This window comes from Pundamilia nyererei, unplaced genomic scaffold (genome assembly GCF_000239375.1).
Source record: "Pundamilia nyererei isolate P.nyererei 1_Seehausen unplaced genomic scaffold, PunNye1.0 scaffold00007, whole genome shotgun sequence".
NCBI lineage: Eukaryota > Metazoa > Chordata > Actinopteri > Cichliformes > Cichlidae > Pundamilia > Pundamilia nyererei.
In genome coordinates, this window is record NW_005187408.1 from 4,692,947 (window position 1) to 4,707,043 (window position 14,097).

At 40.9% G+C, this 14,097-nt stretch overlaps 1 protein-coding gene across 3 annotated transcripts; it reads left to right on the forward strand.

Moving 5' to 3' along the window:
• On the forward strand, window positions 1-8,667 carry mybl1 (v-myb avian myeloblastosis viral oncogene homolog-like 1). 3 transcript variants are annotated; one of them, XM_005722600.1, is made up of 16 exons: window positions 1-369; window positions 2,660-2,759; window positions 2,965-3,036; window positions 3,159-3,251; window positions 3,957-4,177; window positions 4,265-4,457; window positions 5,160-5,234; window positions 5,528-5,638; window positions 6,404-6,643; window positions 6,736-7,128; window positions 7,221-7,360; window positions 7,444-7,558; window positions 7,642-7,758; window positions 7,848-7,952; window positions 8,102-8,296; window positions 8,401-8,667. In XM_005722600.1, the coding sequence occupies exons 1-16, from the start codon at window positions 347-349 to the stop codon at window positions 8,524-8,526; spliced, it is 2,319 nt and encodes a 772-aa protein (XP_005722657.1). In that variant the 5' UTR covers window positions 1-346; the 3' UTR covers window positions 8,527-8,667. The 3 variants fall into 3 exon arrangements, with proteins under 3 accessions (XP_005722657.1, XP_005722658.1, XP_005722659.1); XM_005722601.1 differs by having other exon boundaries at window positions 6,754-7,128; XM_005722602.1 differs by lacking the exon at window positions 5,528-5,638.
• Window positions 8,668-14,097: the final 5,430 nt, after the last annotated feature.

The window sequence follows — 14,097 nt, forward strand, 5'->3', positions numbered from 1 at the left end:
CAGAAGAGAAAGATTATGTTAGAAACAGCCCGGACGGCGAGTAATAAAAGTAGCCCACCTTCAGTTTCATAGCGAGTTTTTATGTTACGAGTCCGCATTTGAAGACAGCCTTTATCTGAAGAGGACATAGCAACGCCTTTCTCTGGGAAGATGTGAATATGACTTGTACGGAGAAAGTATATGTTATAAACTGTGCTTTTAGTTAGCTCGCTGCTAGCCAGATCCCGAAGAAACCTGCAATGACTGTCAACGCTTTCTATGGATACACATCTATTAAAGAGGGATTTTAGGGAGCTGCCAAGCACAGGTTCATCTACGAAGAATTTCAGTCCTCCTACCAGCTGTCATGGACAACGTGAAATCACGCAGGTGGGTGCCAGCAGTGTTTCATTATTCAGTTCCCGTGACACAATGCACCTGTGTACAGTTAATACGACGTGCCTCATATAAACAGCTTATACTGCAAGTGCACCTGCACACTTGCACTGTAATAAGGTCTGCCTATGGGATTTATGAATAAGTAGTTAATGAATAACACCTATAGTTAATAACATACCCCGATGAAAAGTATAGACAGTGTAAAATCCACGTTTCAGATATAGCTTAAACAACCTGAAACGTGCATTAATTTGAATGGGTGGCAATGCTTCTGAAAGTTTCGCATTCAAAATAATGTTCTGTGAATGTGAAGCCAGTTTCACACAGCTGTTATGTAACAGCATCATCCTTGAAAACGCATTACTAGACAATGACAAATCAGCCAGATTAATGCATCTTTACTGCTCAGATTCACTTTTTCTGAATATTTAAAATAAAAACAACCACCGACTAAAAAACTCCACATCAGATAGCATGTGTCCTCTAATTATACATCACAGATTTTTGCATTAAGTCTCTTGGGTTTCTGGCAATGGAAGAAAAAGCTTCTAGACCGTATAAGTATACCATGTGAAAAATGTGGGTTAATTAGTTTAAAAATTATTCATATCAATCAGTTTTGTTAATCAGACATTATAGTCATCGCTTAAGCTAAAAGTACTACACATTTTCTCAGTCCATCCCAGTAAGTATGAATATTTGAACAGTATAGTACTGCCCTGTGCATAATTTGGACTGCTACCTTTAGACTTTGGAAAATAGGAAACCTTAAAATTGTAACCTTGGTCTGTTAGCCTCTATAAAGGGCATTTTTCATTATGTTCTAAGATATGGATAAACTTCAACAGCAACATGATTGTTTGAACACTGGATGTAGATCAGTATACTATTTGGTGACGCTTGTTACATTTTATTTTAGAGAAAGTCTTCTATCCAATTAGAACAACTCAGAGTTATTATTTCATATTCATTGCTTATGACAGGTGATGTATTCCTAATGGATTAAACACTGAATATAAATATGGTGCTTCTTATACTTGCCACCTAGAATTATAGTTTTATATTCTTCAGTTTCAAAGTGAATAAATGAGTAAATGCCAGGAGGTTATGCAAGTATACCCCCTTTTTTTTTCAACTTTTTTGAACTGGACCGTTAGGGCTTTGCCAGTCCCCTAACCACACCCCAGTACACCTCTTCCACCTCATCAAGACACACACACACACACTTATAAAGCTCTGGTAGTGAAAGAGCCTCTTGATGCAGACCCCTCCTTTCCTCCAGTCACCTTAGGCCCCTCCTTCCTTTTCAGCAAACTTCTCTTGCCTCTTGTGAGGGAATCAGGCCATACCAAAATTCAATTGGTATACTAAAGTTTCCACTCTAAGGAAGACCTTTCATCCACATTTTCATACAAGACCTCAAGAGAGCACTCCCCAACCCCCTGTGTGTGCATGTGTGGTTGTAGAGGTCTCCTACAGGGCAACAAGCCTGGCTGTTCAGGAATTTAATTTCTTTTCCATTTATTAAAGTCTGCTCCCATACTGCAAAGACTTTAGTGCCCAGCAGCAGGTTTTTGCATGCAAAAAATTTGAAATGGAGTGTGCTGACATTTTGTATTATCAGTAGTTCTATTTTGTGTTCTTTATTGTGCATAATTATAATTGACATGTTATTTCTGTCTTTGCATCTTCAAGACCTGTGACCTAATGCAGTCACACTGAGATCCCCGCATCAACGAACTCATTGTTTGGTTAGCTAAAATGTCCAGAGTCAGTGTTGTGCAATACATGAAGAACACATTGCTTTCAGTTTTGATATGATGTGTCAAAGGCTTGTTTATTGGCCACTGATGCTTTTAGTTTTGCTTTTATTTGTCTTTTATTAATGTATTTGTTTATTTATTTTGCTGTGACATCAAAAGAGTTGTGGTCAGCTTTTGGTACATGCTGCTGCTTTTCCTCAATCCTGCCCCTAAAAAGCTTGGCATAACTCACTGCTAAAGTCTAATTCTTTTAACAGGGATTTTATTTCTTTCAGATGAAGTTAAAGCAAAGAGTAGGCAAATCTACTTGGTCACAAGACCGTTTAATTACACTGAGCCTTCATCCTGTAGTAATAGTTAAGCTTCTTACACCATTCTCAAGTAATTTCTTTTTACAGCTTTGGTGTCCATGTATTGATGTCTAATATATTAGCTTACAGGCACTGACCTCATACCTCAGTCTTGGGCTCCATTTGTGGTCTAAATGTGCTCTTCTTTTACTGCCTTGTATATTTTAGCAATGATGAGGATGAAGAGCTGCAGTCCACAGATCCAGAGAGTAAAGAGAAGAGCAAAGATAAAAAGACACTGTGCAAAGTAAAGTGGTCACGAGATGAGGTAAGTTTATCAGAGATCTGACATCTGAGCTGGGAATTTGTTGGAAAGATTTAACTTGAGGCATTGCATGTTATGTTCTGCTTTTATCTCCTCGCAAACATCTTTAAGGGTAACTGTATAACAGTGTTTATGTGAAAATGCTGAACAAGACGCCTTACATGCGCTCTGTACCATTTGCTTTTTTTCCATCTCTCTTTTTCTTCAGGATGAAAAGCTGAAAAAGCTTGTTGAGCAGCACGGAACAGACTCCTGGAAATTAATAGCTACCCTTTTTCCAGTAAGCACATTTCAATTGTGTAATTTCATTAAACAAAAATGTTACTACTTTACACCATATTGGTTTATCTCTTTCAGTTACTACTGTAATGAGGTGTTGCTCTTTGTGTATCTCTATCACAGGGGAGGACAGATGGCCAGTGTCAGCACCGGTGGCAGAAGGTGCTCAATCCAGAGCTAGTGAAAGGACCATGGACAAAGGAGGAGGATCAAAAGGTAAGACGAGCTCTGAATCCCTATTTTGTGCAGAAACATTGGTGACAAAATGGGTAAATGATATGGCAGAGAGGGGAGAGAGCAGTTTAGACAGGTTGAAAACACACAATACAAAGACAAGTGCCACAATATGTAATGTACCCTTTAGCTTCAGAATAACCAGGCTGTGCACATGTGCATGCTTACTTCCCGCCAAGAAGGGTTTTTTTCATTTTTTTCTAAAGTAAATTCTCCACTACGTCATTCGTAATAAAACAGTCTCTTCAAGTAAGAGGTTTAGCAGCCAGCCGCTTTTTTAATTAGTTTTTTTTTCCTACAAAGCAAAGCTTGAAGACCTTTTCCTGCTGTTAGACCAGCGATGCATTCCTTAAATGGATCACTGTTGTTCAAGAATGTCATGAATGGTGTGTCATTCCTCCGAAATGTTGGAATCATAACAAAAACACAGATCTTACAATTATAGCTTAGCCTGCCAAAAGTGACATCACAACATTTCTCAGCCTCCATGGAAAGAGCCAAACAAGCTCTGCTGTTGCTATAGTGAAGGTTTCTAAACAGCACTGCTTCTCTTAGAAATCTGAACTCTTTGAACAAGTTTATAGAGTGGCAGAATTAATTAGGGCCCTACCCCATTCATTCATAAATCCATGAATTTATTTACTCGTGCTTCTACTGAATATCCTCCACGTGGTGGTGTTTATGCAGGTTATTGACCTCGTACATAAATATGGTCCCAAGCGCTGGTCAGTGATTGCGAAGCACCTCCAGGGAAGAATCGGAAAGCAGTGCCGTGAACGCTGGCACAACCACCTCAACCCAGAAGTTAAGAAGTCTTCATGGACTCAGGAAGAGGATCGAATCATCTATGAAGCCCACAAACGCCTTGGCAACCGCTGGGCTGAGATCTCTAAGCTTCTTCCTGGACGGTAGTGTAGTGCGTCACACACTGTCTGTTTGTGCTTCCTGTCTAAGTAATGTAAGTGAGTCACACTAGCAATGCTATCCCCTAACAGAACGGACAACTCCATCAAGAACCACTGGAATTCCACCATGAAGAGAAAAGTGGAGCATGAGGGGTACCTGCAAGATGGCTGCAAGACTTCCTCTGCTAATGGGAAGAGACGCCACAACAGGCAGTGTCCTGCAACTCCAACAGAGCCCCAGCACTGTGACCGCAGCCCTGTGGTTATGACAGCATCAAACCAGGTCCATCCTCAGTCTTTGTTTCATTTGTCATCTTACTTAAAACATGCTTCACCTCAAATACAACATTTATAATCAGGGCCCATTTAACTGTAAAAAACTCATAGTACCGTATCACCCCAATCGATCTCTTCATTCTCAGACTGTGGGCTTGTGATATTTAAAAGTAGAATGAGAGGCAGAGCCTTCAGCTTTCAGGCCTCTTTCCTGTGGAACCAGCTCCCAGTTTGGATTCGGCAGACATCTCTACTTTTAAAATCAGGCTTAAAACTTTCCTTTTTGATAAAGCATATCGTTAGGTCTGGATCAGGTGACCCTGAATCCTCCTTTAGTTATGCTGAAAAAGACTTAGGCTGCTGCAGGCTTCCTATGATGCACTGTTTCTTCTTCACTCACCTTCCCCTTTATGTGTTTATACACCACTGCACTTCAACAGTGTGTCTTTTGTCCTGTTTCCTCCCCTCACCCTCAACCTGTCACGGCAGATGGCCGCCCCTCCCTGAGTCTGGATCTGCCAGATGTTCTTCCTGTTAAAAAGGAGCTTTTCCTTCCCACTGTTGCCAAGTGCTTGCTCATAAAGAGACATGTTATTGTTTGTGTTTTCTCTGTATTATTATGATCTTTACCTTACAATATAAAGCACAATGAGGTGACTGCTGTTGTGATTTGGCGCTATTTGAGCTAAGTGCAATGCTCTGTTTGCAGACGGGTGGTTTTCCATTTGAGCCTCATGGTGGGCACATGATGGACAGTCTTCCTGAAAATTCAAGCTTCATATCAGTGAGTCTTTTATAAGGTTTCTTTGCATGCTAGTGGGGAAAACGTCTGACTTCTTTATTTTCTGGTCTTTCTGTAGTTGTACTTGTGATTGCTAACTCTGGAGCTCAAATCAAAAACTTGAACGTCCTGTTTTTTCTCCTAACACAAAATACAGCTGAAAGGGTGTGCGATGTCAGTGCTGTTGTTGCAGTGTTTTTATGTTTATGTCTTGTTTTCCTGATTTTCTTAACTCTCGTAACTCTTTCCTCTTTTCCTTTCGCCTCCTCTTCCTCCGTGATGTTTGTTTATTCCAGCCATCCTGCCTGGATGATCCTGACAGAGAGCAAAGAATTAAGGAGCTTGAACTGCTGCTTATGTCAGCAGAGAGTGAAGTCCACCAACAAGTGCAGTGCAGAGGTTCATGTGTAAGAACACACACTGAATGTGTGTTAGCATTCTTAGTCAGCATAGCCTGCGTGTGTTAATAGCTTACAGTACATACACTGTAAAAAGGCTCATATTTATATTAAATATGTCTTCGCGTCAAAGTGAAATAAACAGCGAGTTACATAATCTGAAAAAACAATATATTGATATCGAAAAGTTTATTTAAGTCCAAAATCCTGGCATTTGATTCTAACTGGCCTTCATTAATGAACTTTTTGCAGTGTATATATTCTAAAACAAGAATGAGGGCATGTATGCGTGTCTGTAGCCTGTTTGCTGTAGTGTTGCAATAGTAACTACTTTCCCCTTCTCGCCACTTACTCAGACTGGCCTGAAGCTGTGCTTGGTAGTCCCCCTAGCTCCCACCCCTCACCTCGCCCATTATTTTAGTTTTAAACTTGATCCCGCCCCCTCATCCCCTCCAGCCCTCACTCCCTGCCATCCTACCATACCCACACTTAGCCCGCAGTTTGGTTCTGACTAAAGCATTCTCAGTCTCTATTCTATCTGCACTGACTGTTTTCATACTTCATTCACATTTATTCTTTCCAGTGAGCGACTTTATACTGTACAATTTTTTCCCACCATTTCCTACACATAATTTCCAAACTCATGCAAATTAGCAATAATTTTACACCACATCTGCCAAACTCATCAGATCAGACACCATCCTGCTGCACGAGCCAAAGATCTAACAGCAGCGTCTTTAACCCCCACCCGTCCCCTGCTGCCCTCTATCTCAGAGTTTGGAGCAGTACCCAGCATGGCCAGACAGTGTGTCAGATGACACGTTAACCACGAGTAGCAGTAGCCTGGAAGAACAAGCAGAGAGAAGACCCTGGAAGGGCCCTGAGATCCCGCAGGGAGCTCCAGCACCGCTTCCTGTCTCGCCCAGCAAATTCCTGGCTGTAGAGGCCAGCACAGTGCTGTCCACCCTGCAGACCATACCAGAATTTGCAGAGACCATGGAGCTTATTGATTCAGTGAGTAACAAATGGAGACGAACACAGAACAAACATAACTCTGTGTAAATTTGTTGGCCAAATATTGTGAATGTATTAAAGATCTACTGTAGATGTGTTTTGTTCTGCAGGATCCTGTTGCATGGAACGAAGTGGCCAGTTTTGATTTGTCAGAGACGGCGACGCCGTCCAGGCACAACCAGGCAGCCTATAGCACTATCTTGCAAGAGAGCACCATGTACAATTCAGTGAATTACCCAGTCAACGCTGCCACTACCGACTTAGGCCAAGACAGGAACTGTGCTCCATTTGGTGTGGGAGATCTTACATCCCTGACTCCCATTAACTCATCCAAACCCACCCAGGCTTCCACTGGGAGGAAGAGGAGAAGAGAGAGGGGGGAACCATCTCCTTTGTGTGACAAGACTTGCTCTTCCTTCTTGGAAAATATTTCAAATTCTCCCAAGAAAACACCTATAAAGACACTGCCATTTACCCCGTCACGAGTAATTATCTTAATAATTTACTTCAGAGAACATCTTCCCATTACAGCTGATGCAGTGATTTGACTAATATGCCATGTCTTCATTCTCCTCAGTTCTGCAACATATCAGTGCCAGAGCATCTCAATCTGGAAAACCCTGCCCTCACCTCAACTCCTGTGTGCGGTCAGAGGTGTCTGCTCAACACACCCCTTCAAAAAGATACCACACCTAAACACCAGAAAGAGAATGATGGGTAAATGAATCGGCTGTAAGCAGTATATCAGAAGATCTTTTTGCTTGCAGAAAACTAGTGTAATCACAATTACAAATATGTAGTTCCAGGACTCCTAAATTCTGCAAAACAGTCATGACTCCAACTCCGAGGACACCCACTCCTTTCAAAAATGCTTTGGCTGCCCAGGAGAAAATGCACGGGCCACTAAAGAGAGAGGTAAATTTGCCAAATTCTGGTGCAAGCAGGTGAACATATTGCTGCCTTTTTTGTGGTTATACTCATCCATTTTTGATTTGCAGCCACAGCCTTTGGCCTTTCTCGAAGAAGACATTCGAGAAGTTCTAAAGCAAGAGACCGGAACAGACATCTTCAACAGAGCAGACTTACAGCCAGATTACAGAGTGTGGAAACATAACGTAAGTCACGAAATACAACCTTCATGACCTCAACACCTCATCAAAAAACTAAGAAATAATTTTACTTCATTTTGATGCTTCAAAATTAGATGGATGGCCCAGCTAGAAAAGTGCGCAAGTCTCTTGTCCTGGACCCTTGGGGCAAAGAAAGCATTAATACTGAACTTTTCCAAGACCAGCTCGACGATGCACAGGTAAGCCTCTCTGACCACACTTCAAATCAGCTTCAGGTCCTGGAGCCCTTTCCAAGTAAAAGTATTTTTATAAATACCATGTAATTACTATTACTCTTAATCTACTGCTTTCTTAAAACCCGCACCATTCAAAGAATGCCATGTTGCAGGTGTCAGATGAAGGTCTACTGACAAGCTCTTCATTGGTTTCTCCGATCTCCGAGAGAGACGAGTGTGGCCATTCTGTGACTTCCGGGAAAGATGAGCTCTCATTAGGAGTCGCCGTTCATACTCAACACTTTACTAGCCCTCGGACGAAGAAGCTTCCGACTTCTAACAAAGCAACAAAACACAACACTGCACAGGTATGACGAAACAAAACAACTGTCATTAATGTCAATGTGTAGTTAATGCTGTGAAAAGGGTAGAAACAGACAATCACAGTAACCACTGATCACCTTCTGTGCAGGTGAGTGAGTGGGAAGCAGTGGTTTATGGAAAGACGCAGGACCAACTGATCATGACAGAACAGGCTCGTCAGTACCTGAATCCCTACCCACCGTCCACCTCTGTCTCAAGGGCGCTTGTGCTTTAAAGCCGTCCCCTCGACTACGCAGGCAGCACTACATCTGTCCGACAACTAAAACCTCCACTGAATCTTGTAAGAGACAATCCAGTGAAGACAAATTGTTTTATTTTTCTTCTGAAGCAGAAGTGCACTGCCAGTGACGTCCATACAGAGGTTTTGTTCTCAACGCATTTTGAGGTAACTGCCCAAAGTGTTCTCTGTTTGCCAGCAGTCATGAGCAGTTTTGTACACATACAAAAAGGCTTTTTCTTTTAATCAACCTGCACATAGAGTAGGCTGCAGAAATAGTGTGTATCACCAGCAGCGGCTGCTTCTGAGTTGTATATTATTAATATATTGTTTAAAGACATGAAAGACATTATAAGATGTAGCGCTACTCATTGTTTATCTCCTCCTGCATGTTTTCACTAAACTGCCCCACTGCTGTTAGCAGATAAAAAAAACACGTATGTGCAGCATTTGTAGCTTTTTACCGACACCCGTGTACAATGAAATCACGCCATGGGTTGTAAACCGACGCAGTACAGACTTCATTCACTGGCCACTTTATTGGGTATATCTGCTCGACCGCTCATTAACGCAAGGCATATCATATGGTCAAGATGATCATATGATGTGAAGTTTACACCGAGCGTGAGAGTGAGGAAGAAAGGTGATTTAAGTGACTGAACACAGCATGGTTGTTGGTGCTCAGAAATTGCTGATCTGCTGGGATTTTCCATCACTACCTTCTCTAGGTTTTACAGATACAAAATTCAAAATGGGTAAAAATGGCCAGACTGAAGGCAAAAGTAACTCAAATAACCAAAATATGCAGAAGAGCACCTCTGATGTAGCTGAGGGGCTACAGCAGCAGAAGACCATACCAGATGCCACTCCTGTCAGCTAATAACAGGAAACTGAGGCTTTAATTCACACAGGCTCCCTGAAACTGTACAAAAAAGATTGGAAAAATCTTGCCTGGTCTGACGAGTCTCAATATTCAGATGGTAGGGTCAGAATTTGGAGTAAACGACATGAAATCATGCATCCATCCTGCCTTCCTGTACTCAAATGGGATCCACAGACAACAGACCCCATCAGATCCAGTCACCTTTGGGATGTAGCTGAAAATCTGCAGCAACTATGTGATGCTATCATGTCAATAAGGATCAAAATCTCTCAGGAAAGTTTCCAGCACCTCGTTGAATCTGCGCCATGAAGAATTAAGACAGTTCTGAAGCCAAAAGAGGGTCTAATCCCATATTAGGAAGGTGTACCTAACAAAGTGGCTGGTGAGTGTGTAATGTTACTGTTGATTTTTAAATGAGAAAAAAAAATGCACTTACATGTTTTTTGTGACAGCAGTGTTATGTTAAGGAGGAATGCCAATCGGACTCCATGTGAAGTTTTTAGGATGGAAATAGGAAGCTGTCAGTATTGCACTATTGAGTTGACTTTGCTGCTGAGAAAGGAGCAGTATTTTCGAGGGCAAACTGGATAGCACTTGTGATGGTATTTTTTTTATTATTATTTTATTTCTTTTAATAACACAGCGTTTCCTTTCCAAGGCCATAGAGTCGGTGGAGACATCGGTTGAATGTATTTCATTGCAATGTACATGTGAAAGAACCTCAAAAATGGAAGGGTACCTTAATGTTTATTTTTGTTTGTTTTATTTATTATCTGACAGCTCTAAGGCTTAGATATTAATATAAATCGGACACCGTGGGTTTCAAAGAAGTTTAATCTTGCTGCCAAAACAGCCTAAAAACTCTCATTTGCTCTAAAGCAGTTCTCTATTAGGGAATGAATGGCCGCCATTGTTTTGGGCAGACGTTCGTATCATTAGTGCTCAGCAACAAGCATTTTGTTGGAGAAGGATTTAGGTTTTATGTGAGGGCTGTAGGTTTTATTTATTTAATGTCTACTAATTTATTTATTTCTAAAAGAAAACATTTAAGAGAAATTATTGAGAAATTATATTGTCTTTTTTTCTTTCAAAATTAGGATTGGGCAACCATTCAGTTTTTTATTTCTCCAAGTTAGAAGAACAAGCACTGCAACTGATTTAATGTTAATTTCTTCTCCTGATTAGGCGAGAGCTAGCAAATAACCTTTGCATAGTTGTACGTGTGATTTTGTAAAATATAGATAGGATGTATGTAGGTAGCGGGACTCCATTTCTGACCTCTAATCATAGACTAATTGCACTTTTTTTCCTCTTTGTTTAAATGTAAATGTTCATTCTCATAATGTAGCTCCAGTTCTTACCTTTTTTCGTGTGTGTATGTGTTAGATGGGTGTTTCCTTATGTTTGCTCATGTTTGCTCATTCATGTTTGAATGCTGATGTTAAGATCATGCTGCTTTATTTACACATGTTCTTTTCTCCTGTTTTGCTGCAAAAGGTGTATTTAAAATGCACTACGTAAAAACCTTGTATTTTTAGACAGATGGCTTTGAGCTAAAACACAAAATACATATTGGTCAACACATATGTTATTACAATTCTGTCTCCTAAAATGCTGGGCTGCTGTGCAGAATGCAATATGTTGCTAAAACCCTATATTTAATTGGAAATAGTGCAAAGATGTTATTGGATGTTATGTTTTGATACTGATGCCAGTAATATGTTTCAAATAAGGTGAAAACAAGGGCTTGTTTACCACTGACTACTGCTTTTTTAACACTATGAGGAAGGCAGGTGCACTAGTCTGAAAGCAAAATGTTTTCCCATTTTTAGATTTTAGTGGTCACCAGCTCCTAGTCCTCTTTGTCATATTTTTAATTTCTTTATGACATGTCCGAACGCTGGGCAGGACAGTTTAGCACCTGCTTTCTTCACCTCTTTCTTTGGAGCAATATCACCGAGCATTAAAGCGCATATTAGCCGTGCAGTGTGCACAATGCAACCGAATATCATCTGGCTTTTTGAGCTGGACACTCATAACAAGTTGATTGATCCGTCTCCCTTTTTTAGCCCGGACAACACATTGTCCACGATGTCAGAGATGAATTACAGATTGTGATTGGTCAGACCACAGGACAGTTTTTCCCTTCATCCAAGTCCGTTTTAAATGAGCTTGGCCCAGGCAGCTGTATTTCTGGATATTGTTAGATTAATTTTTTTTCTATTCTTACTTTGAATGCCATTTTTTATTACATACACTGTGGGCAACTGCAAGAAGCCGTTCACTGAAAATGGTTGTCAGATGTTTCATTTTAGTTTCAGTGTCAGCTTCACTGATGTCCTCTGGAGACATCACATTTATTACTGAACTATTAGCCCACACAGTCTCACTAAGTGAAGGATGCCTCCCTAATTTGCCTTGGTCACTATAGTCACTACAATGAACCTTTCTAATGTAGTATTAGTATTTAAGCTGGTTTGAAACACCTTGTTGGCATCAAGTTCAAAATAAGCGCAAATCTTTCTATTTAAATTTTTATGTCTTGTTATCTTTGTGACATTTTAAACTAAATATAGGGCTTAAAATGTTTGCAAATCATTGCATTCTGTTTTTATTAACATCTGTACAAGATCCAGATGTGATCTCTGCTGCAGCCATTGTCTCCTTGTATCCTGCTGAACTACCCTTGAGTGAGATGTCACATGTTTCTCTGCTCACTCAGTTCACCTTCTGAACAAGAACAAATGCACTCTCAAACCGCTCCATAAAAAAGTTCCATAATCTGGTGAAGTAACACTATAGCTGCATGTATTTTTTTTCTTGTATCATCTGCTTTAGTGGATCCAGTAATGGCTATAATCTGGATTATCCTGCATTAAGTATTTGAGTGAGAATAAGAAGGGAATCTTGTCAGGGAAATCAGGTGGAAAGATCAGAAGAATATGGTACACAACGCTAAAAACAGACTAAACAACTTTGTAAGATGTTTACTGTATATTTGGATCGGGTGGCTGAGATCTGTCTAATCTGTATATATTTGTGTCGTATGTTCTGTGTGTTGGTTTGTACATTCCATTTGTTAAAACCAAGATAATCTGTTTGTGTGTTAATGACATTGTAACATCATAGGTTGCAAGGGAATTAAGTACATATAAGTACAGGATAGTAGCAGCTGTCATATACTATTGTAGTTATGCATGAGCAGTACACAAGATGCTGGACTTTGCTTTCATTTACAGGAGAATCACACATGTAACACTTGAGTTATACTATATAGCATTTTCAGTTGAAACCATAATCGAGGTACCATAGAAATCCTGCCAACTGTCTTTGTAACCATGTACTTAATTTGGCTAAATAAATGCATTTGTTGGATAATTTTAAAGGTATTCTGACTTTCTTGTGTTTGCATTTTCACTTGCCATCAACTGCCAAAATGCCTTTGTGCAAATTAGTATACGTTACATGCTGTTTTCTGCATAATAAAGATTTCTGATGATCGCTTAGTTTTTCTGACACGCTCACAGCGGGCATGGCGACACTCTGACGTCTTGCCAAAAACTAACGCCACTGAAAGCTTTTTCTTTGTCTTTTTAAATGGTGAAAGTGGAAATTGAAATATTCCACCTTTAATCATGCACTCTTAATTTTTCCTCACATGCAGCGTGGACATTAAGCAGGTGAAGGCTGGGTGTGACAACTCATGGAGTGGTTTGAAGATGACCTCTCTGTCATGTGTGTATGTATACGTTGGGATGCTGTCAACTTGGCCTGGGGTCCAGGGACACGAGCCCCCTCCACCAGAACAAGAGGCCTCTCCACAGGGTCAGCTGCTGGCCCTAAAGGGGCCCACTCACCCATGACTTAATGCCCCTGAGCTCCTTTGTCCTTTGGGCTGTTGGTTTTACAGGCCCATTCACTCAATTGCCCCCCAAATGGAGGGAGAATGTGACGACTTGCCTTATGCTGAAGGAGCGGCAGTGCGCATGCATGCAAACAATGTACACATAAACACACGAGCGCCACATGCACGCCATGTCCACTTAATCAATCTGTCCTCCTTTGCTTTCATTCTGGTACAAGAGGGCCTTTTGTTATTGCGTGACCCGCACTATGAGCCGAAAGATGTCGGGGACCCTTTGCTTCTTAATTGGTTATTGGCAGCAGCCCTTCCACTTTGTACCTCCTGCATGTATTTAGTTGAAACAATGACTTACTGAAACACTGTATAGACCTAAAATAAACATATAATTGCTGTTTTTCGGATGAATTGCATTTAACTTAGATATACAGATTCTCTTCACATGCTGTAGTTTCCACTGATTTAATTATAATGTCCAGTGCACGTTTGCCCCCCTTCTGTATCTCTTATCATTCAGTCAGCTTGACTAGGTAAGGTATGTGTGTGTGTCCATTTTTGGGTCTACCCTGTGCACCAAAGATATGAAACAGAGCCTACAGGCATCTGACCAAATCTCCTCGGCCTTCTTTCTTTAAGCACACACCCATAAGCGAGTGCACAAACTCTCTCACACACACTGTTTGCCTTTGTGTATGCTAGACAGCAGATGGCAGCCCATTATAGGGCTGACAGAGCAGTCATCTGGCAGGCACCCCGGTTACCCCCTCCTTCCACCTCTCCTCCCCCACCACCCAAAAGACACCCAGCACAACACAACAGGGAT

What these genes read in the sequence shown, in the direction of transcription:
- mybl1 (XM_005722600.1), top strand. Translation starts at nt 347, where the DNA reads ATGGACAACGTGAAATCACGCAG. An exon ending in TAATAGCTACCCTTTTTCCA is followed by an intron (nt 3,037 to 3,158) that starts GTAAGCACATTT and finishes TCTCTATCACAG; the next exon opens with GGGAGGACAGATGGCCAGTG. An exon ending in CACCAGAAAGAGAATGATGG is followed by an intron (nt 7,361 to 7,443) that starts GTAAATGAATCG and finishes ACAAATATGTAG; the next exon opens with TTCCAGGACTCCTAAATTCT.